The 21,049-nt window shown below is 45.0% G+C and overlaps 2 protein-coding genes across 2 annotated transcripts in view; one reads left to right on the top strand and one right to left on the bottom strand.

The window, feature by feature from the left end:
• Positions 1-573: 573 nt before the first annotated feature.
• znf16l (zinc finger protein 16 like) lies at positions 574-4,708 on the bottom strand. The gene is made up of 3 exons (XM_083992349.1): positions 3,614-4,708; positions 2,197-2,457; positions 574-1,482 (listed from the first exon to the last, which is right to left on the bottom strand). The coding sequence occupies exons 1-3, from the start codon at positions 4,500-4,502 to the stop codon at positions 755-757; spliced, it is 1,878 nt and encodes a 625-aa protein (XP_083848475.1). The 5' UTR covers positions 4,503-4,708; the 3' UTR covers positions 574-754.
• Positions 4,709-8,315: 3,607 nt separating this feature from the next.
• sh3tc1 (SH3 domain and tetratricopeptide repeats 1) overlaps positions 8,316-21,049 on the top strand; it is a 207,336-nt gene continuing 194,602 nt past the window's right edge. Inside the window, exons 1-17 of the mRNA XM_083993045.1 lie at positions 8,316-8,440; positions 9,300-9,353; positions 10,758-10,888; positions 11,286-11,391; positions 11,482-11,622; positions 11,918-12,116; positions 12,214-12,290; positions 12,893-13,088; positions 13,179-13,309; positions 14,028-14,066; positions 14,157-15,695; positions 16,891-17,031; positions 17,592-17,813; positions 18,560-18,740; positions 19,401-19,551; positions 20,489-20,611; positions 20,705-20,855. Coding sequence (XP_083849171.1) covers positions 8,437-8,440; positions 9,300-9,353; positions 10,758-10,888; positions 11,286-11,391; positions 11,482-11,622; positions 11,918-12,116; positions 12,214-12,290; positions 12,893-13,088; positions 13,179-13,309; positions 14,028-14,066; positions 14,157-15,695; positions 16,891-17,031; positions 17,592-17,813; positions 18,560-18,740; positions 19,401-19,551; positions 20,489-20,611; positions 20,705-20,855 — 3,586 coding nt within the window. The 5' untranslated portion in view covers positions 8,316-8,436. The remainder of the gene's footprint in view (positions 8,441-9,299; positions 9,354-10,757; positions 10,889-11,285; positions 11,392-11,481; positions 11,623-11,917; positions 12,117-12,213; positions 12,291-12,892; positions 13,089-13,178; positions 13,310-14,027; positions 14,067-14,156; positions 15,696-16,890; positions 17,032-17,591; positions 17,814-18,559; positions 18,741-19,400; positions 19,552-20,488; positions 20,612-20,704; positions 20,856-21,049) is intronic.

Genomic DNA, 21,049 nt, shown 5'->3' with positions numbered 1-21,049 from the left:
GGTCCGGTAGAGAAGGACGGTCCCACCTTGGACCTGGATCCACCTCCTCCCATCAGGGCGTCTTACTTTACTCACTGTCCCGACGCTCTCGACATCTTCATCCGGACCTTTCAGCCATGTATTCCTGGTCTTCCTTGTAGAACTGTGACGGCTCAAACAAAGCAAACTCAGATTTATATAAAGTAAGTTGAGTCGGAACCTTTGAGCTCGATCACAGTGTTTGTTGACGAAAAAAAGCTCGTAGCCCGTTCTCCGGCGGACACGCGCCTCCCGCGAACACGGACGGCTGACCTCGTGTGGTCACTGTCCCAGCGTGCAGCGGTGGCTCTTGTAGGTCCCCAGGTGGCGGAAGCTGCGGCCGCACTGCTGGCAGCAGTAGGGCGTGGCGCCGCTTGTCCATATAATGGTTGTCAATGGATACCAACTTTATTCGTCCGAAAAGACACACCAAAAAACATCCAAATACCTCCATAGTGCTCGTCTGTAACGTCCCTCTTGTATTGAAGCCCCGACATGAGAAATTGTTCCAAAAAAAAAAAAAGTCTATATTTTAAGCTTGTTTGTAGCAGAAGCTCCCAGTGTCTCAGTTCACTGCTCTTCCTGTGTCAGTGCAAATCACGTGACTGGTGGAACAATTTCTCCTGTCGGGGCTTCAATACAAGAGGGACATTACAGACGAGCAGTATGGAGGTATTTGGATGTTTTTTGGTGTGTCTTTTTGGACGAAGAAAGTTGGACGGCTGACCTCGTGTGGTCACTGCCCCAGCGTGCAGCGGTGGCTCTTGTAGGTGCCCAGGTGGCGGAAGCTGCGGCCGCACTGCTGGCAGCAGTAGGGCGTGGCGCCGCTGTGGATCCTCTGGTGCGTGTACAGGTTGCCCAGCTCCTTGAAGCGGCGGCCGCACTGCGGGCAGGCGTACGGGCTCTCGCCGGTGTGGACGCGCTGGTGGCGTTTGAGTCCCGACAGCACCGAGAAGCCTTTGCCGCACTGCGGGCAGGGGAAGGGGCTCTGGGCGCCGCTGTGCACCAGCCGGTGGCTCTTTAGCCGCGCGGCGTGCCGGAAACGCTCGCCGCACTCGGGGCACATGAAGGGCTTCTCGCCGGTGTGGATCCGCTGGTGCTGCCGCAGGTTGCCCAGGTAGTTAAAATGGCGGCCGCAGTCCCCGCACTCGTATCCCCCCTCGATCTTTATCTCCTTCTTCACCGTGACCCCTCCTCCCAGCCGGATGCCGATGCCAGATCTGGTCCCGTCCTCGTTCTGGTCTCCATCGGACCTCCTGGACTCACTGCCGCCACCAACGCCGACGCCGCTGCAGCCGTCCCCGATGCCGGGTGGTGCAGCGGAGGAGGTGGACTGCAGCGCCTGCAGGGTCTGAGCACCGGCAGAGTCCGCGTGTATCAGTTTGATGTGCTCCTCCAGGAACAAGGAGTCGGGACAGAAGGTTCCACACAGAGAACAGATGTAGGTGTGAGACGGGAACGGACCTGGAACCAGAGGAGAGTCGGTCAGAAACAGGATTAAACACTCCTGACAGCTCAGACAAAGGTCCTGACATACACTCCTTGGAAACATGTTTTCTGCCAGTCATTTCTCCCCTTTAATAAAACCAATTGGTGTTGTCCAAGGCTCTCCAGGTCCAGACCAGGACCTGAAGAGTTGATCTGGAGTCGTAGACCTCAAGGACCTGGACTAGACCAGACGTATAGTCAATCATTTCTCCCCTTTAATAAAAACCAATTGGTGTTGTATTTTATATCGTTGGAAAGCCTGATTAGTCCCCTTTACAATGAGGTACAACTTGTAAGGATCGTACATCTGTGGAAAGAGCACAATCTTTACTCATTGTAAAGGCGACTGATCAGGCTTTCCAACAATATAAAATACAACAAGAGTTGGTTTTATTAAACGGGATCGCTTCGGCTGACTTGGAACCAGGGCCAAGGAGGTACTAAAAATAGTACCTGGTACCAGGTACTAGGGCTAGTGGAAAAGCAAAAAAAGCGGGCCGTGCCGCGGTAGTGGAAAGCGAGATCTCACTTCCCTCCAACTCTTAAAACTTTTTTTTTTTTCACTGCTCAACATCTGGAACCAGCTGTTTGTGTGTGACGATGTCGAGTCATTATTCTATCTTTAGGTTTATTACCTTATCGTTCCTCTCCTCCCTCCTCTCCTCCTCCTCCTCCCCCAGTCTCACCCACCTGCCTCGGGCCGGTCTGCGTTGCCCTCCAGGGGGCTCCCTCCCTCTGCCGACGAGCTCTGGGGCTCCATGTTGAACTCTGGAGCCTGGACGTGAGACAGAGGAACCTGGTTCTGGTTCTGGTCCTGGAGTCCAACACCTCCTCCTCCTCCTCCTGCTGCTCCTGCTCCTCCGTCCCGTCCCGACGACTCGTCCTCATCGTCCTCGTCCTCGTTGTCCGTCTCCGCCGTCAGGGCGCTCTCACACTCGGGATCCTTCATCACTGGGAGGAGGTTTTTAGTTTAGTTTTAGTTTATTTCGGACATGTTAAAATAAATAAAACATAATACAGAAATGGACAGACATAACAAATAAAAACTTTGCAAAGACAACATATGAACAAAAAAATTAAATTAAATTAAATAAATTGTTGAGGTCAGGCAGAGGTTACCATGACAATGAACTGACAAGAGTTGATGCTTTAGGTTAACCTACTTATCTATGAATGATTGATCTGCTGACAGTTCCTGTTATACATCACTGATCACTGATTGGATCAAGACTTGATTACTGGCTGATGTCAGCTCCAGATGTTTTGGATGTTGATTTTGTGAAATTACCTTGTTCATTTAAGTTGTTTTTGATGGTTTTGATACAATATGTCAATAAATAATCAATAAAATACTGTTAAAGATGGAGACCCCTGAATTAGATGGCTCCTACTGAAAGGTGGGGTCACTACAGGTGACAGGTTCGACAGATATGGATGTTGATTTTCTGAAATTATCTTGTGGATTTGATTTGTTTTTGATGGTTTTTAATACAATATATCAATAAATAATCAATAAAATACTGTAGAATAAAGATGGAGACCCTTGAGTTTGATTGTCCCTTCTGACATTGGATGAGAGTTGGGGTCACTTGGAGAAGTGACAGGTTAGACAGACGTTTATGGATGTTGACTTTCTTAAATTATCTTGTGGATTTGATTTGTTTTTGATGGTTTTTAATACAATATGTCAATAACTAATCAATAAAATACTGTTCAAGAGGGAGACCCCGGAGTTAGATGGCTCCCACTGAAAGGTGGAGTCACAACTTGGACAGGTTACAGGTGAGACAGATGTTTATCTAAAATAATCTTGTGGATTTGATTTGTTTTTGATGGTTTTTAATACAATATAACCAATAAAATACTGTTAAAGAGGGAGACCCCAGAGTTATATGGCTCCTACTGAGAGTTGGGGTCACTTGGACAGGTGACAAGTTAGACAGATGTTTGTGGATGTTGATTTTCTGAAATGATCTTGTGGATTTTATTAGTTTTCAATACAATATATCAATAAACAATCAATAAAATACTGTTAAAGATGGAGACCCCAGAGTTATGAGTTGGGGTCATTACTTGGACATGTGACATCAGTGTGTGTTGTGTTTACCTTTCAGCTCGGATGAGTACTCCATCGGTGCGATCCACTCATAGTCGTACATCCTCTTGCTGCCGGACGGGAGCATGCTGAAGAGGTCGTCCGTGGCCGACTCGGAGTCTCCATGTCCGGACCCGGACCCAGGCCCGGACCCTGACCCGGACCCGGCGGTCATCCCGCTGTCGGACCACAGACTCAAGGAGTGCGGGTCTTGCTGCTGCTGGTGGTGGTGGTGGTCCTGGTGGCCTGGTGGCCTCCCCTCCCTTGCAGCCCCCTCCCCTCCTCCACCTCCTCCGCTGCTGCTGGTCTGGCTGCTCTGGTCCGGGTCCAGGTCGGAGCAGCATCCGGACCCTCTGGAGTTCTTGTCTTTCATCAGGTAGTCGCAGATGGCGTCGATGTTCTCCTTCTTCACGCCGGGCATCACCGCCGCCTTGCTGCTGGACCTGCTGTTATTGTTGTTATTGTTGTTGTGCTGCTTGGTTCCGACTGCTTGGTTCTTGTAGCAGCTCCCCTCCCCTCCTCCTCCTCCCCTCTGCACCACCGCCTCCAGCCGGGCTCTCAGCACCTCGATCTCCTCGCTCTTCTCCCGCAGCTCCAGCTTCAGCACCCGGATGCGGATGCTGACCATTTTGCGGATCTCGGACAGCGCCGTCTCCAGCACCACCGTGATGTTTCTGCCCAGGTGCTCCGTGATGTCGCTGACCGAGCACAGCAGCTCCTCGTCGGGCTCCAGCTCCAGGAAATCACCGTCGGTGGTAGCGGTGGTAGCGGCGGTAGCTCTGCTGCTGCTCGCCGCCCCGAGAGGCTCCATGAAGGCGGCGGCGGCGGCGGCGTGGAGGAGTTCAGGAGGGAGGAGGCTCGTCTCGGCGAAACTCTGGTGGTGGTTCCTCCGGCGACTCATATGTTATTTTAGCTTCAGTTTGGAAAAGACTTCAGCTTCGGGTAAAAAAAAAAGCTAATGTTTTGGATGCTGCTACTGCTGCTGCTTCGGCTGCTGCTGAGACCAAACACAGACAGGAGTTAGCCCAGTTAGCTTCGATAAAGTTAGCATGAGCTACACCGGAAGTGATGGGAGTCTGTCTACAAAATAAAAGCGACGGACCGTTGGTTCGACGGTTAGACGTTTATTTTGAAAACAGTAGTAGCTTCTTTAATGTTGTGAGTTACTTACTCGACTGTTTCACGCAAACCAGAGTTATGAGCGACGCCGGAAGTGATGGGGGTCTGTCTACAAAATAAAAGCGACATCGCGTTGGTTCAGCAGACTTTTTTTTTTTAATTTAAAGGTGATACAAGTTTAATTCATCCTGGTCAGTAGGTGTAGTAGAACTCACTGGCTGTTTTCGAAACCGCATACTACCGTACTGCCTACTACATACTGCGTTATATGTACTGTATACTGCATACTGAATGTGGGATTCAGTATGCTGCTTCAGCAGACCGACACCGTTATCATCGCAGTATGCAGTATACGAGTTTCCCAGAATGCATTTCACGGCAACCGGTAGCAGCAGCTGTAAGACAGGCTAAAAGCTGTTTTATTTCCCGCTCTAGCGCTGTAATTATGTAACTTTTTTAAGTTTTAATATTTTTTCATGCGAGAAAGTAACTGTTAAGACCCCAAATATACGGCCAGTTTATCCAAATGACGGCTGTTTAAAAATGTGCTCCGATGTTTTTCGGAGAAGTGAAGCTCCGCAGCGACCGGGACATCACAGAGGCAGCAGCCCGGCTCCTGACGTGCTCGGCCGGCCAGCACTACGACGTCATTCCGGAGGAGAAAACGGTCGCTAATTAACTTACCCGCAGGTTTTTAAAGGTTTACCACCGGCTGGTTAAATTATTTTTAGGAGAAAAATGTTGGTCTCATTGATGAAATCTCAATTGTGGCAGTAGCATTAGTTTGTTTGAATGTAAAGTGAAGCTTCTTGTGTGTGAGCAGCGCTGCCTCGGGGCTCTGGAGCCTAACGTTACGTACAGAAATCACCACATTTACAAAAAATAAATAAATATTTTACAATGAACCGATCAGTCTGCATTAAGTTTTATTTTATTAAACTATAGTTACGGTACACGGCTACACCAAAGGTGTCTTTGGCTACACTACTGTCTTTGGTTACGCTCTGGTTACGTTAGGACGTCAGGGGAGCATTGCATTGTGGGATACAGTAGGCGATGTAGACTGGTCAGATGCATACTGGAAATATTTTCCGAATCAGTACGACATCCGGGAACTTTTCGCATACTGCAGATTTTGCTTTTGTTCGCATACTGCATACTACATACTACATTTTGGCCAAATCAGTACGTACTAGCAGTATAGTATGCGGTTTCGAATACAGCCACTGCCTGCTCTCGCTCCAACCTTCCGTTTTACTGGTTGCCAGTTACACATGACATCAACATTCTAATGCTGTTGCCACAGAGATCATTCCATGCCTACGTTGCCAACGTTACCAGATGTAAATATTTACATATTTCGGACCCGCCAAAATTTATTAAACAGTTATTTACTATTTTTTAAAAATTCAGTAAAATTAATAATTTTATTCTGCACCCCTCTAGACATTCTGTGGATGCATTATTTTTGAAAAATGTATCCTTTTGATGAAAAAGTTGTACCTATCACTGTTTCACGCAAACCGGAGTTATCAGCGACGCCGGAAGTGATGGGGGTCTGTCTGTCTACAAAATAAAAGCGACATCGCGTTGGTTCAACAGTAAGACTTTTATTTTGAAAACACATTTAATGTTACTCGAGAAATGGCTGAACCAATTTGATCATTTTTTATACGTAGCGCCCTCTAACGGTTAAATCAATAATCGAACATGACCATTATATCAATAATTCACGTTTATCAATATTTCAAAGTAATAATAATGTAGATTCTGGGTTATTATCAGGTTGTTATAACTTTTTTTCTTGTTAAATGTATGTTATATTTAAGAGAGAGAGGCAATTATAACATGGATAAATATAATATTAAGGAGGCAAACGTTTTGTTTTGTTTTTTTGCTCATCTATTTACCGTGATTTAGTCACTTTAAATTAGTCAAACATTGATTTGGACTCATTGAATTTTTGGTGATCAAAGGTCACAATGATCTCACATTCACATGTTTATTTGTAACTCTGGCCAAATTGTAGGTAAATAATTGAGTACCAAGAGCCCTTTTTCATTTTGACTGAATTACAGTGTCTTTTTTTTTATATCGCTTGTCGTATGAAATGTGCTATACATAAATTTGACTTGACTTTTATTAACTGTAAATTAAAATGTAAATGACATTTTTAACACAAACATTTCTATAAATCTCCACAGTCTCACTATGAGCACTGCTGCAGGTGTTTTATTATAATCTCCATCATCGGAGGTTTGTACTTTACCCCTCTGAAACTGTAATAAAAACAAAGAGAGAGTGTAATGACAGGACTATAAGTAGATTTTGTTGTGTGACTTTTAGTGCTGAGCCATCACTGCACTTGTGATCCTCTTCCTGTGATTGTGTGTCAGCTGCTCTAATAAATTCCTGAGTGTTGCTCCAGTTCTGGAGGCGCTCAGTGGTTCCACAGAGGAACCGGAGCGGAGGAAAGGAAATGCTGAGTGAGTTCCTGGGATGTTTGGAAACTCACAGTGCGTGTGTGTGTAGCTGTGTGTGTTTAACACGGTCAACAAACACACACACGGTGACACATTGAAATAGAAAGTTTGGAGAGAGACACAGAGTGGTTTGGTCACAGAAGGAGTTTTGTTTGTTCAGTGGGTGATTATTAACCTGAAAACTGTGCAGGCTTGGATTTTGAGGACAGGAGTTAAATCTCAACATTAAATAATTGATCATATTTACATTTACAGTCTGAAACAGTGTGGGGACAGTAATGAAACAACATATACATCAATAGATCACTGATCAAGGTTTAGGGCTGTGTCAATAAAAAAAAGTTTTTAAAAAAAAGTCAAGTTCATCAAAGTAAAACAGGAAGTTGAACGAATGTCATTTCAAATTAAGGGTCATGTTATGATTTTCATTTGACAGGATAGATGGACACATTAAAATTAAAACACATACTCTCAAATCTCAAAACAAGCCCAATAATTTATGATAGGCCTATAATGTTTTGAAAATGTACTTTTCTTTTCTTTTTTTTGACATTATGAATATTTTTTACAATGACCAAACAAATATTCATAAAGTTGGGGGTAACCCTTTCATTTACAAGCCGTTAATCATGTGATAATGTCAAGAAATAGCCAAGAAATAACAATTGATTGCGTCATAATGTCTATTAGTAGCCTAGATTAGATAGAAATAACGGTCAATTTCATAATAATATTGAGAAATATAGCCAAGAAATAATGATTGATATAGCCCAGAAATAACAGTCAGTTGCAAGGACTTGGTGGAGAAAAATTATGGCCTTTCCCCAAAAATGCAAAGCATGTGTATATATTTTGCCATTATGAAAAACATGACATTATTATGAAATTGACCATTATTTATTGGCTATATAGGCAATTAACGCCATGTAAATGAAAGGGTTACCAAATTGGCTGAAACAAACTATAATAAATATTTAGTTTGTTTAAAAATCCAAATTCGTACTGGTTATTACTCCTGTCAACATGACATTTATTTTGAAAAGCAGCAGCAGCAGTTCCTGCGGTCAGCTTGACGCTCTGTGACACAAAGTTGTGTCGCCTGCATCTGGATGTGCTGCACGGGACTCATGATCCCGGTCGGACCGAGACACCGGGAGCCGCAGGTGCCGGAGAGAGAGCTGCTGTGACGGGCAGAGCCAGCTGGGAGCAGCCGGTCCCCTCGGAACCAGCACCATGGGTCTGTACTGAATACTGATACTGCTGTTTTATTCACTACAAAGTACTATTACTGCTGATTACATAGGGCTCAGGTGACGTGGTACAGTCAACTGTTGTTAGACCTCCAGGTGGTTGAGTATAGTGGGGTATGGGACAGATAATTGAACAGCTTATGATAGGAAATAATCAATTATATCAATCACCACTTGCATTATTTTAACATCCGCTGGAGCTAAATGGGATATTGGATTAAGGATACCACAGCAGAAATGAGTTTTTAGTTAAGAATGATGGCTTATATCAATGAACCAGTCAATCAATTAGACAATTAATAGCACTTTGCATACAAGTTAGTGCTGTAGAGCTTCACAGATCAAATCAAAGCAGGAAAATTGACAAGGAGATGCAATAAAACAGATTTTAAAAGCTACAATAACAGCAAACAAAAAATATCAATATATATTTTTCTCCTTTAAGGTGTTTTAACTAAATATTATAATCAATTAGGATATGTTTAAGTATTATATTTTATTTAGTTTTGTCAGTGTTTAAGTTTTTAACCACAAGCGAGGCCTCTGAATTAAAAATATAATCCATTAAAACACAGTTATCCAGTCGTTTATGCATTGATTAACCCATTAAAAACAAGAAATAACCCCATGTTATGATAAATATAGAGACTTCCCTCTCACAGTGACAGTCTGATGATCTGACAACAGTGTTTTAGGAGGAGACACAGAGTCCATCCTGCCGGGGTCAGAGGTCAAACCCACAAACTTCCTGTAACTCCACTGACTGAACCGTCGCTTTGAAAGTAGAGAGAGTGTGTTTTTTCTGTGTGATTTTTCTCTGATTCCAGCTGTGGTTCATCTTTACAGATGCTGTGAGTGTGAAGGGAACTGTGTCGCCGTGTGAGGAGAACGTCCCGGCAGGTAAAAACTCACCTGTGTGTGATGTCACCAGCTGATAGTACTGTAACGGACACCGGTCTACTCTTCACACATCACATGCCAGTCTCATGCACTGACCATGTGACACACTGGTCGTCAGTGGGTATCGTCCTCATTCTGCCCGCTTAGCAGAGCAGATGTACCATGATGCTTTGCTGCTGTCTTCGAGTCACGAGAACGAGCACATGATGTGTTTAATTTAAAAGTGGTGGTTTACACCTTGAACCTGTGAGTGAGTTCCTCTGCAGTCACTCATTAATCTGAGAGTTAAGTTAGGAGCCGTGTGCAGGTTCATCACAGTGTCGTTCTGTCTTGTTGTCTTGTTTATATCAAATATTAACTTAGTAACTACAGTCGTTCATCGCCACACAGACACACGCGAGTTCTTGATTATAAAAAATACTGAAGCATTCAAAAGTATATTTTTATAACAACGTATTGTTGTGTTGAGAATCTGATGACTGAAATTTAACCCACTGACTTACATCGTCATCTTGAATCATTTATCCATCATTTTGGTGTCATTCTAACTTTGACATCAGATGTGCTCCCTGACTGTTCCTCAACTGTTCCCTGACTGTTCCTCAACTGTTCCTCAACTGTTCCCTGTTTTCTGTTCCCTAATTGTTCCCCAACTCTTCTCTGTCTGTTCCCTGAGTGTTTTCTGTTCTCTGACTGTTCCTCAACTGTTCCCTGACTGTTCCCTAACTGTTCCCCAACTCTTCTCTGTCTGTTCCCTGTTCCCTGAATGTTCCCTAACTGTTCCTCAACTCTTCTCTGTCTGTTCCCTGACTGTTCCTCAACTGTTCCCTGACTGTTTTCTGTTCCCTGACTGTTCCCTAACTGTTCCTCAACTGTTCCCTGACTGTTTTCTGTTCCCTGACGGTTCCTGAACTGTTCCCTGTTTTCTGTTCCCTGACTGTTCCCTGACTGTTTTGTGTTCCCCGACCTTTCCTCAACTGTTCCCTAACTGTTTTCTGTTCCCTGACTGTTCCTCAACTGTTCCCTGGTTTCTGTTCCCTCACTGTTTTCTGTTCCTTGTTCCCCGACTGTTCCCTCACTCTTCCTCAACTGTTCCCTGATTGTTTTCTGTTCCCTAACTGTTCCTCAACTCTTCTCTGTCTGTTCCCTCACTGTTCCCTGACTGTTTTCTGTTCCCTGTTCCCTGACTGTTCCTTAACTGTTTCCTGACTGTTTTCTGTTCCCTGTTCCCTGACTGTTCCTCAACTGTTCCCTGACTGTTCCTCAACTGTTCCCTGACTGTTCCTCAACTGTTCCCTGACTGTTCCTCAACTGTTCCCAGTTTTCTGTTCCCTGTCTGTTCCCTGCCTATTTTCTGTTATCTGACGGTTCCCTGTCTGTTCCCTGTCTGTTCCCTGTCCTCAGCTCTGCCTGTCCTGCTGGACGTGGTCCGAGGTCCGGGGCGTCTTCCTGCAGACGACCAGTTAAAGGAAATGTTGAGAGGGAAACTGCGCGTCCTGCAGGTCGACAGCACCAAGGTCAACGCCCTCTTCATGGTACGTACAGCTCGACACACACACACACACACACACACACACACACACACACACACACACACACACACACACACACACACACACCTGACCACTTTGTGCCATTTTAAGCTGTTAAACAGTCACCAACTTCCTGCAGCTGCATGAATGAACGATTTCTGTATGAAAGAGCAGAAATCTGTTACATTTTATAATACATTTCCTCTTTATTTTAACTTCACAACTTTGTATCTTTCAAAATGTTTCTGAATCCTTACAATTTCCAAATATTTTCAGGTTCATGTGAAATATCAGAATATCTCAGACTCTCAGACACCTCTGTGTGGTTTTATATTATTTGTTAGACAGACAGCCTTCATGTTGTGTAGTTATAACTGTGTCCTTGTCCTTGTCTGTATAGGAGCTGTCTGCTCACCTCATCTCCATCAACAGCGAAGAGAAAGTCATTTACGTAAGATTCAAAACATTTGAGGAGATATGGAAGTTCACCACGTATTACACAATAGGTACGTGTTGTAATCAAATAAAACTGATGATTAATGACGATAATGACTGTGTCAAATTTCATCATCACCACTTCTTTGCCCCCTCTGCAGGTTTCCTGGGTCGCTGTATGGAGAGTTTGTTGTTGGACCAGACGTTCTGGCTCAGTTCTGTGGAGGACGACGTCTCTATTGAAGTTTCCATCCAGGAGGAAACGCTCGGTCTCATCTACAAACGCATCCTCATGCAGGACGGTGGGTGATAGAGTCAGAACAGGAAGCTGCTGCAAAGAAAAAAGAAGTTATAAAACGACTAATATACTGCAACTGAACCATCAGAGTGACTGTAGAAATATCATAATATGTTTTAGATGATTTTATAGAGTGTTATTGATCACATTTTATTACAGTTTATCACCTAGGTCTGGTGTATTGGGGAGTTATTAACATTGTAAAGGCCACAATGGCCCTAATGAAAACTATAAACATTAACTGATACAGTTAATGATAAGGACAGTATTTCACACCTTGTCTTCCTCTCTGTCTTTAGGTTCGTTATTTGCCAGTTGCACCGCCAACCAGATGTTTGACAGCTCCACCTCTGGCGGAGACCTGTACCTGGAGCAGGGAGACGTGGCCCAGTTCGAGCCGCCCTTCCTGGGCTCCGGTTGGACCGTCCTGTCCCTGGCCGACGGAGGCCGAGGAACCGCTCCCAAACCAGCTCTGGAGCCCGTCGCTCCGTTTCACCAGTGAGTCTCACACACGGTACAAACTCAGAGCCTCTGTGTGTGGAGTCCATGAGCTGGTTCTCCTCCTCTTATCTACGTCGATCCCGTCTGTTCACAGGTGGTTTCTCAAATCCTGTGCCGAGGGCATTTTAGTCGGAGACGGGAAACCAGCCTGTGACTTCCCTCTGCAGTTTGGTAAGAGAAGATGTTTGTGTTAAAGCTCCTTCAAAATAAAGGTAGATGTTTGTGTTAAAGCTCCTTCAAAATAAAGGTAGATGTTTGTGTTAAAGCTCCATACAGTATAAAGGTAGATGTTTGTGTTAAAGCTCCTTCAAAGTAAAGGTAGATGTTTGTGTTAAAGCTCCTTCAAAATAAAGGTAGATGTTTGTGTTAAAGCTCCTTCAAAATAAAGGTAGATGTTTGTATTAAAGCTCCATACAGTATAAAGGTAGATGTCCATGTGTAGTGTGATTATAAAGCAGCTCTAGGTTCTATATTAATACTGTGAAAGTATCAAAGCCTCAGTCCACAGAGAAATGCACACAGCCTGTATTCAGAAACTGAGCCTTAAAACCAGCCGTCAGGACTTCCTGTCACTTTGTGATGTCACAACGAAGCAGTCACCAAGCCCCGCCCACTTAAACTCACTATCCCTTCCAGGATTTTGTGTTTTATTCTGAAATCTGTTAAATTTTAATTGGATCACTAAAGAAAACAGTCAGCCAATGAGAAGACAGGATCAGTGTTATGTTAATTTCCTTGTTTAAAAGCCTCCATGTTCTCTCTGCTCTGTTCAGCCAGGGGGACGTGTGTGGCCACGGAGGAGTACGATGCCGAGGGCCCGGACGAGCTGAGCCTGGCGCCTGGTGAACGCATCGTCATCGTGGGACTCCTGGTGTCGTGTTTTAATTGGTTCACGGGCAGGAAGGAGGTGACAGGAGAAGTGGGACTGGTCAAGACGAGTCTAGTGAAACCGTCCACTGACACTTACGAGTGGGTGTAGCACCAATATTGATTATATGGCAACTATTGAATGATGTGTATTAGAATTACATTGTGTTGTTGTCGTCGTCTTCTCTGCAGCTCAGCAGATATTTTCTTTGACGAAGACGAGAGGACGTTCTTCAGTCTGCACGAGGACAAAGTCATTGAGGAGACGACGGCTTTACTGAAGAAGAGATCTCAGGACGACACCGGTCACAGCTACAAACTGGGTAAAGAGAAACTGGATCACTGCCACCGAGCCTCATCATTGGAACTGAATTGAATTGAATTGAATACAATTTTATTTATCCTGGAGGGCAATTCAGTTTTGCAGCTACCATTATTACATAGATATTAATTCGTTCAACACATTCAGGGCTCCAAACTGCCCCTAAAGGGTAGGCATTTTTCCCCGGAAATTTGAGACAGTGCAAGTAAATTTAAGTAAATGTAGATTTGCTGTTTATTTATTTAAAAAAAAATGTAAACACTGGTGAAACATAGAAGGGACAACTCAAAGAATCTGGTTTCTGTCATCACAGGTGTCAGGTCAATCTGTGTGAGGATCATGAATGAAAAGAAAATGTGCTTTGCAAGTCGATTTGTGGTGTGTGCTCCTAAAATTTTAAGTTTGGGGCCACTGTGCTCCTAGTAAAAAAAAAAGTTAGCCTGGAAGCCTAGAAGTTAGCTAACCTGACATTCAAAATAGTTAGTTAAAAGTCAAGCCCCAGAACAGAAACAGCAAGCATGAACATATTATACTAAAATGAATAAAAAGTTAAATAGATAAAAAGTTAATTTAGGGGAACAGCCACCAAGAAAAACATGATATCACAGAAAAAAAAACTCATTCAAGTGTAAAGTTCACCTGAAAGTTCTTCTTCATGGTTTCTAATCACCAGTTGTGGAGGTTTCATGATCTAATTCAGTTTCTTTCACTTGCTCCAGATGTTTTCAGCTGCCAGGACGCTGAGAAGAAACCAGCAGGTGAGTGTTTCTACCTGAACGTCACATCAACGTGTTTGTTATTTATCTTTTTTTTTAATCTTTAGTGTCGCTGTGTTTGTTCTGTTGCAGCCAGAAGTTTGACTGAACCCGAGACTCAACAGACGGAGCTGAAGAGAAACATTCAGAGGATCCTGGACTCTGGGAAAACCTCGGGACAGGATCTCGGTGCAACCGGGACCGGGACCGGGACCGGGTCTCTGGACGACTCCGATCCGTCCTCGGAGGCCGAAGACGACCCGAGTCCTCCGTGTTTCACCGTCCACCCGACCGTGGAGGGAAACAACAACAACACGGAGAGCTTCGTGCCGCTCTTCTCCTTCCTGGAGGGACGGGACTACCGGCCGGAGTTCGGCGTCCTGTACCGACTCGGCCCCGAGCTCCTCGCCTCCTCGGCCTTCCGCGGCCACGCCGACGAGGACGAGCTCGTCTCCTTCCTGGGCGTCGCCAGGGAAACCGCCAGGAAGAAGCGGCTCCTCTGGTCTCAGACCCGCCTGTGCTTCCTGCTGGGGAAGCTCTGCGCCGGGCGGCTCAAGTTCAGCCAGGCGCGCGTCTACTTCGAGGAGGCGCTGGGCCTCCCGCGCGAGGCCTTCAGGGACCTGCGGCTGCTGGCGAGCGTCTACTCCAACCTCGCCGCCATTTACCTGCTGCAGAAGAACACCGAGAGCTTCTTCTCCGTCACGCAGAGACTCGTCGCCTTGATCCTGGGCGTCCCCGACTGCCTGCGGAGCTTAGAGGACGACGCCGCTCTCAAGTACTTCCTCAAGAAAGCCGTGCTGTCCCACAACCGGAAGGCCGAGGCCCGCGCCTGCTTCCTGCTGGCCAAGCACCACTGGTCGTCGGCCGACGGAGCTCCGGCCGTCCCGTTCCTAGAGAGACTCCTGGTTCTCTGCTGCTCCGACGCTCCGACGGCGTGGAGCGTCTCTGTGAGTCACGGCTACCTGAGCCTCGGGCGGCTCTACGCTCGGCTCGGCCTCCCGTACCTCGGCGTCAGCGCAGCCCGGACGGCGGCTCTGCAGCCGGCGGCCGGGCTCGGCGACTGTCTCCTCGCCATGAGTCTGGTCCTCGACAACGTGCACGAGCTGAACCACGGGGTCATCGCGGAGCGGGAGACGGGGCCGGCCGTCCCGCCGCAGCTCGCTCCGTTCCTGCAGCAGGCGCTCGGCTTCGTCCGGCTGCAGGACGGAGGAGGAGGAGGAGGAGGAGGAGGAGGAGGAGGAGGAGGAGGAGGAGGAGGAGGAGGAGGAGGAAGAGGAGAAGGAGGAGGAGGAGGAGGCGGAGGAGGAGTCCGCGTCCTGCTCCACCAGCTGACCGTGTGTCTCTGCCAGCTCTTCTACAAGCACCGGATGGTCGGACGAGCCGTCGGCCTCATGCATCGCCTCGTCAATGACGACGGTCCGGCTCAGCAGCAGCAGCAGGTCGCCGTCGCTCAAAAAAAAGCGACGGCCAAAAAAGCGACCGCCAACGCCGCCGTCTCTGCTCCGGAGAGAAACGGCGCCCTCATCTGGCTGGCCTGGCTGCACATCGACGACAACCAGCCCGGCGTCGCTCTGGACATCCTGGACGCCGTCCTGTCCTCCATGCCGGAGCACTGCACCACCCCGCAGGAAGGTCAGTGGGTTTCCACGGTTACATGTTACAGTTATGATGACCCAGCTGTTTAACAGGTTTGTTTTACTCATTGTCCCTTTAAATGGATAGTTCACCCAAAATTGAAATTTCAGGGGGTCTCGGCGTAGCAGTGCATGTCCATGTAACGGTTGCAAATGGATACCAACTGTCTTCGTAACAAAAAGACACACCAAAAAACATCCAGATACCTCCATGCTGCTCGTATGTAATGTCCGTCTTGTATTGAAGCCCCGAAATGTCCCGAAAAAATTAAATAAGTCTATATTTCAAGCTTGTTTGTAGCGGAAGCTCCTCTTCCCTGGTTCGTCCAAATTTGACGAACCGGGAAGAGGAGCTTCCGCTACAAACAAGCTTGAAATATAGACTTAGTCTAGTACTTAGCCTTAGTCGACATGAGGGTGAGTAGATAATGAGTGAAATTTCAATTTTGGGTGAACTATCCCTTTAACACATAGTTTCAGCACATGACTTATACACAAACTGTTGTTTTTATAGGACCCGTCTGTCTCTGTACAGGTTAATGACTCTACATACAATATATCAATAAGCTTTACAGGTGTTGGCAGTTTTATTATATATTATAGATTATTGACTGTAACTCTGTCCTGACTGCAGCTTTTATTGTGTGAGACTGAAATCATTGTATTTCATTCTTCTGGAGAATTAGTTTATGTGTCTCACCTGGTATAGCGCCCAACATTAAGGCTCCTGTCCATCTCTCTCACTATCACTAAATAAAGGTAAAAAGACCCATAAAAACAACTTTTAAAAGAAGAAGAGAAAATAAATGAAATTTGAATGAGTAAAAATATCAATATTGAAATCAGATCAAGTAATTGAAGTCATAGAGTTGTATAGAGATTGTATAAATCCAGACATACAGTATAACATTTGCACATAGAATTCTTTACACTATTAATTCATTTTCAAAGATTGTTTATATTCTTTCTCTTATTTTTCTATTTTTACTGTGTGTTGTGTTAAATTATCTTATCTTATCTTATATTACAAAATCAGGTAAAGAAGGGCCACAGTTTTCCTATTGTTTTTTCTATATGTAATACACTAATGTCTTCAGATCTTGAGGATGTTTATATATATTTATATAATCACTCTGGATATAGGAATATAGGACAGGAGGTGTCATCATAGTTAACCTACACTGTGTTTGAAGGAGTGGTGCTCAACATGCGTGGCGTGGCCCTCCGGTGTGTGGGGAACCTGCAGAGGGCGGCAGAGAGCTACCAGGCCGCCATCGACATCTGCCAGGAGTACGAGGACCTGCAGAACTGGGCCGTGGCTCAGGCCAACCTGGGTAAGACCAGACCAGACAGACAGATGTACTTTACTTTATTTGTTTATTTAGTCGGGACAATGCATATTAATGAACAGTGAGTACTATAGTACCCACAGTAAATACACCGGATTTAGCACGTGTGCTAAATTACATCCGTAGTCCCCAAAATAATACAACAATTAACATAAAAAGTCCATAAAGACGGAGGACCGGTAGATAACAGGAAAAGGTACATGATTCTTTAAATTGTAAAAAAGTATATATATAATCTATATAGCTGCGATTGACATGATTCATTTAAATATAGAAATATAAATCTATACAGTTGTGTTTGACTTGATTCATTGAATTATAAAAAAATATGTATATATATATCTATACAATTGCAATTGACATGATTCATCGAAATATAAAAATATATCTATACATGTGTTGCTGACATGGTTCATTGAAATATAAAAATCTATATCTATATAGTTGTGATTGACATGATTAATGTGTCCTCTGGTGGGACTCTGACTCTGTCCCTCCTCCTCCTCCTCCTCCTCCTCCTCCTCCTCCTCCTCCTCATGATGAAGGTCTGCTGTGTCTGAAGGCCGGAGCTCGCGGCCTGGCCATGGGACACCTGACGGAGGCGGTGCAGCTGTTCTCGGAGCTGGACGGAGACGGTCACCAGGGCAACTTCATCGCCGTGCTGCTGCAGCTGGGCCGGCTCTACGTCAGGCAGCAGCAGGTGCATTATGGGAAAGGATGCTACGAGTGGGCTCTGCTGCTGGCCATCGACGCCAACCTGCTGGACTGTAGGTGCATCTGCTCTCTTTGAATTCTGGGTGTTTGTTGTTGTTTTAAAGGGATAGTTCAACATTTTGGCAAATTGGCCCATTGTCATAATACATATAGGAATCTAGTTCCGGCTGCATTTAACTCGAAAACAACTCCGTCTTGTAACATTACATTATTACTTCATAGTGTGGTGAATGTGCAGGTCACAACTTGTCCATGAGAGAGTTGGATTGTGTATTTGATGAGTTTGATGAGGGGAAAGGCAAAAGTACCGCGCGCAGAGCTCACATCTCTGCCCCCGCTGATCTAAAAACAGCTTGCACTGGCAATTAAATGTAACGAACCTACTGCTATGACTTTGAATTTGCCAAAAATGTTGAACTATCCCTTTAAAGCATGTGCATAGAGAGAGATAAAGGCAAGGGTTAAAGCAAAGTACACACATAAATATATTTAAAACAAGGTAAAATATTTCTAAATAGGTTTATGGAAGATGAGGGATAAAAATAAATTGCTAAACATATGGGATATTATGGATATTTACGTATATATAGGTTTTATAGGCCTTTATGTAGATGATTTATGTAGGAGATTCTTTCCTACTCCTTTTTCAAACTTGTACATAATATGATTTGATGATTCTTATAGTTTTTGTTTTAGTTTTTTACATATATTTTTTTCATTTTAGACATGTTCGTTCAAAATAAATTCATTCATTCATTCAAAAGGTGTGTAACTGTGTGTGTGTGTTGGTGTTTTCCAGGTCAGCTGACGGCGACCAGAGAGCTGTGTCGTCTGTACGGCCGCGAGAGTCCCGACCAGGCGCAGTGCATCATCTACAACCAGCACCAGGTGCAGCTGCTGAGGCGTTCAGGGGACCGAGCCCAGGAGGGGGAGGCGCTGCAGGCCGTCAGCCAGCTCTACCTCACTCTGACCACAGACAGGTGTGTGTGTGTGTGTGTGTGTGTGTGTGTTTGTTTGTTCGTTCTTTATCATTCATAGATTAGTTAAAGGGATAGTTCACCCAAAATTCAAATTTCACTCATTATCTACTCACCCTCATGTCGACTAAGAGCTGTGAGAATTTTGTGAGAGTCCTCCGTTCCTTCTCTGAGTTACAGGGGGGTCCGCGTAGCAGTATTTGTCCATATAATGGTTGTGAATGGATACCAACTTTCTTCGTCCAAAAAGACACACCAAAAAACATCCAAATACCTCCATAGTGCTCGTCTGTAATGTCCGTCTTGTATTGAAGTCTATATTTTAAGCTTGTTTGTAGCGGAAGCTCCCAGTGCCTCAGTTCACTGCTCTTCCTGTGTCAGTGCCACAGAGGGACATTACAGACGAGCAGTATGGAGGTATTTGGATGTTTTTTGGTGTATCTTTTTGGACAAAGAAAGTTGGTATCCATTCACAACCATTATATGGACAAATACTGCTGCGTGGACCCCCTGTAACTCAGAGAAGGCACGGAGGACTCTGAAACTTCTCACAGCTCTTAGTCGACAAGAGGGTGAGTAGATAATCAGTGAAATTTGAATTTTGGGTGAACTATCCCTTTAACATGCCAGTTCACTGTGAGTGTGTGTCTGTGTGTGTGTCAGGGCGTACTGGGCGGCTCTGGACTACACCAAGACCAGTCTGGGCATCTTCATCGACCTGGGCTGCCGGGAGAAGGAGGCGTTGGGGTGGCTGCAGGCCGGGAAGATCTACCACCTGCTGGGACAGACGGAGCTGGTGGACCTCTACGTCCAGGTCTGAGAACAAACCGTGCTGTCGGGTCCAGTATTTATCCTGTACCACTGAGATTTAACGGACTATAAATTCACATGACCTCAGGAAAATGTTAAATATGAAAACCGACCTGCAGCAGCTCCATCGATCCATTAGATGAACCATGAATCATTTGAGGGACAATGGATGAGTGGACATGTCTCCAGTTTATTATAATCCAAAGAAAACAAAATATTAAGCATAACAAGATGGTAAATAGAGTAAGCGTTTAATTTACAGGCTGCTGATGTCAAGAAATAGCCAAGAAATAACAAGTAATTGCGTAATAATGTCTAGAAATAGCCTAGAAATAACAGTGTATTTCATACTAATGTCGAGAAATATAGCCAAGAAATAAAGATTGATTGCAAGAGGAAAAATTCAAAGCATGAAAAGCATGTGTAATCTTTAGCCTTGATGGAAAAACATGACATTACTATGAAATTGTTATTTCTAGGCTATTTCTTGACATTACTATGCAATTAATTGTTATTTCTTGGGTATTCCTGTAAATTAAAGGGTTATCGTAAAAAGTTTTGTGTTTTATTTTGAGGGTGTGGTCCATAAGAAGATATATTTGTGGTTTTACGAAGCAAAAACCATCTCAGTATAGTTTTACGGAAACAACAGGTCGGTGTCAGCCAACCAAGAAGAGAAGAGGCTCTGAGTCAGTCTGTCTTCTGATTGGCTGATTGTTTTCTGGGTGATGCAATAAAAACAGAGTAGATTTCAGAATAAAAACAATCTGAGAAACCAAATCCTTTAAGTGTTGGATGGTGGGTCCATTTCTTCACCATCCCATGAGTGGATAATTGCTTGAATCCCCCCCCAAAAAATCATAATTACAGTATACAGTATGTACAATATACAGTATATCGCCTTCAGAATAAAAGCCTGTGTGTGTGTGTGTGTCCCTCAGGCAGCTCAGGACGTGGCTCTGAGCACAGGAGACACCAGGTTCATCCTGAAGCTGCTGGAAGCTGCAGGAGACATTTTCTTCAACAGCAGCCAGGACCGAGACAAAGCCATCACCTTCTACAGGGTGAGACGCCACAACAAACATCTCCAACATCTCACTAACAACACTTCAGATAACTCATCCTCCATGTGTGTGTGTGTGTGTGTGTGTTTGTAGGACCGAGCTCTGCCCATCGCAGTGAAGAGCAGCAGCGTCGACACTCGGCTCAGGCTGTGCAACAAGCTGACGGAGGTGATGCTCAGTCTGGAGCTGCACGGCGAGGCGGTGGAGTTCGCTCAGACCGCTCTGGACATCAGCATGAGTCAAGGTACCAGAACCACAACACGATGGAAATCCTCTGCTCCTTCTCTGAGATCCAGAGATTATTAAAGGGATAGTTCAACATTTTGGTAAATTGGCCCATATAATCCCTATAGTCTAAGCAGTAGGTTTGTTACCTTTAATTGTCGGTGTTACGAGACAGAGTTGTTTTCAAGGTAAATTCATGCAAAACTGCTGATG

The sequence above is a fragment of the Trachurus trachurus genome (genome assembly GCF_905171665.1).
Source record: "Trachurus trachurus genome assembly, chromosome: 18".
NCBI classification, from domain to species: Eukaryota; Metazoa; Chordata; class Actinopteri; order Carangiformes; family Carangidae; genus Trachurus; species Trachurus trachurus.
The sequence above is the reverse complement of the archived record's forward strand: the minus strand, read 5'-3'. Positions and strand labels throughout refer to the sequence as shown.

What these genes read in the sequence shown, in the direction of transcription:
- znf16l (XM_083992349.1), bottom strand. Translation starts at nt 4,502, where the DNA reads ATGAGTCGCCGGAGGAACCACCACCAGAGTTTCGCCGAGACGAGCCTC. An exon ending in GTACTCATCCGAGCTGAAAG is followed by an intron (nt 2,458 to 3,613) that starts GTAAACACAACA and finishes ACCTCCTCCCAG; the next exon opens with TGATGAAGGATCCCGAGTGT. An exon ending in CGCAGACCGGCCCGAGGCAG is followed by an intron (nt 1,483 to 2,196) that starts GTGGGTGAGACT and finishes CTCTGGTTCCAG; the next exon opens with GTCCGTTCCCGTCTCACACC.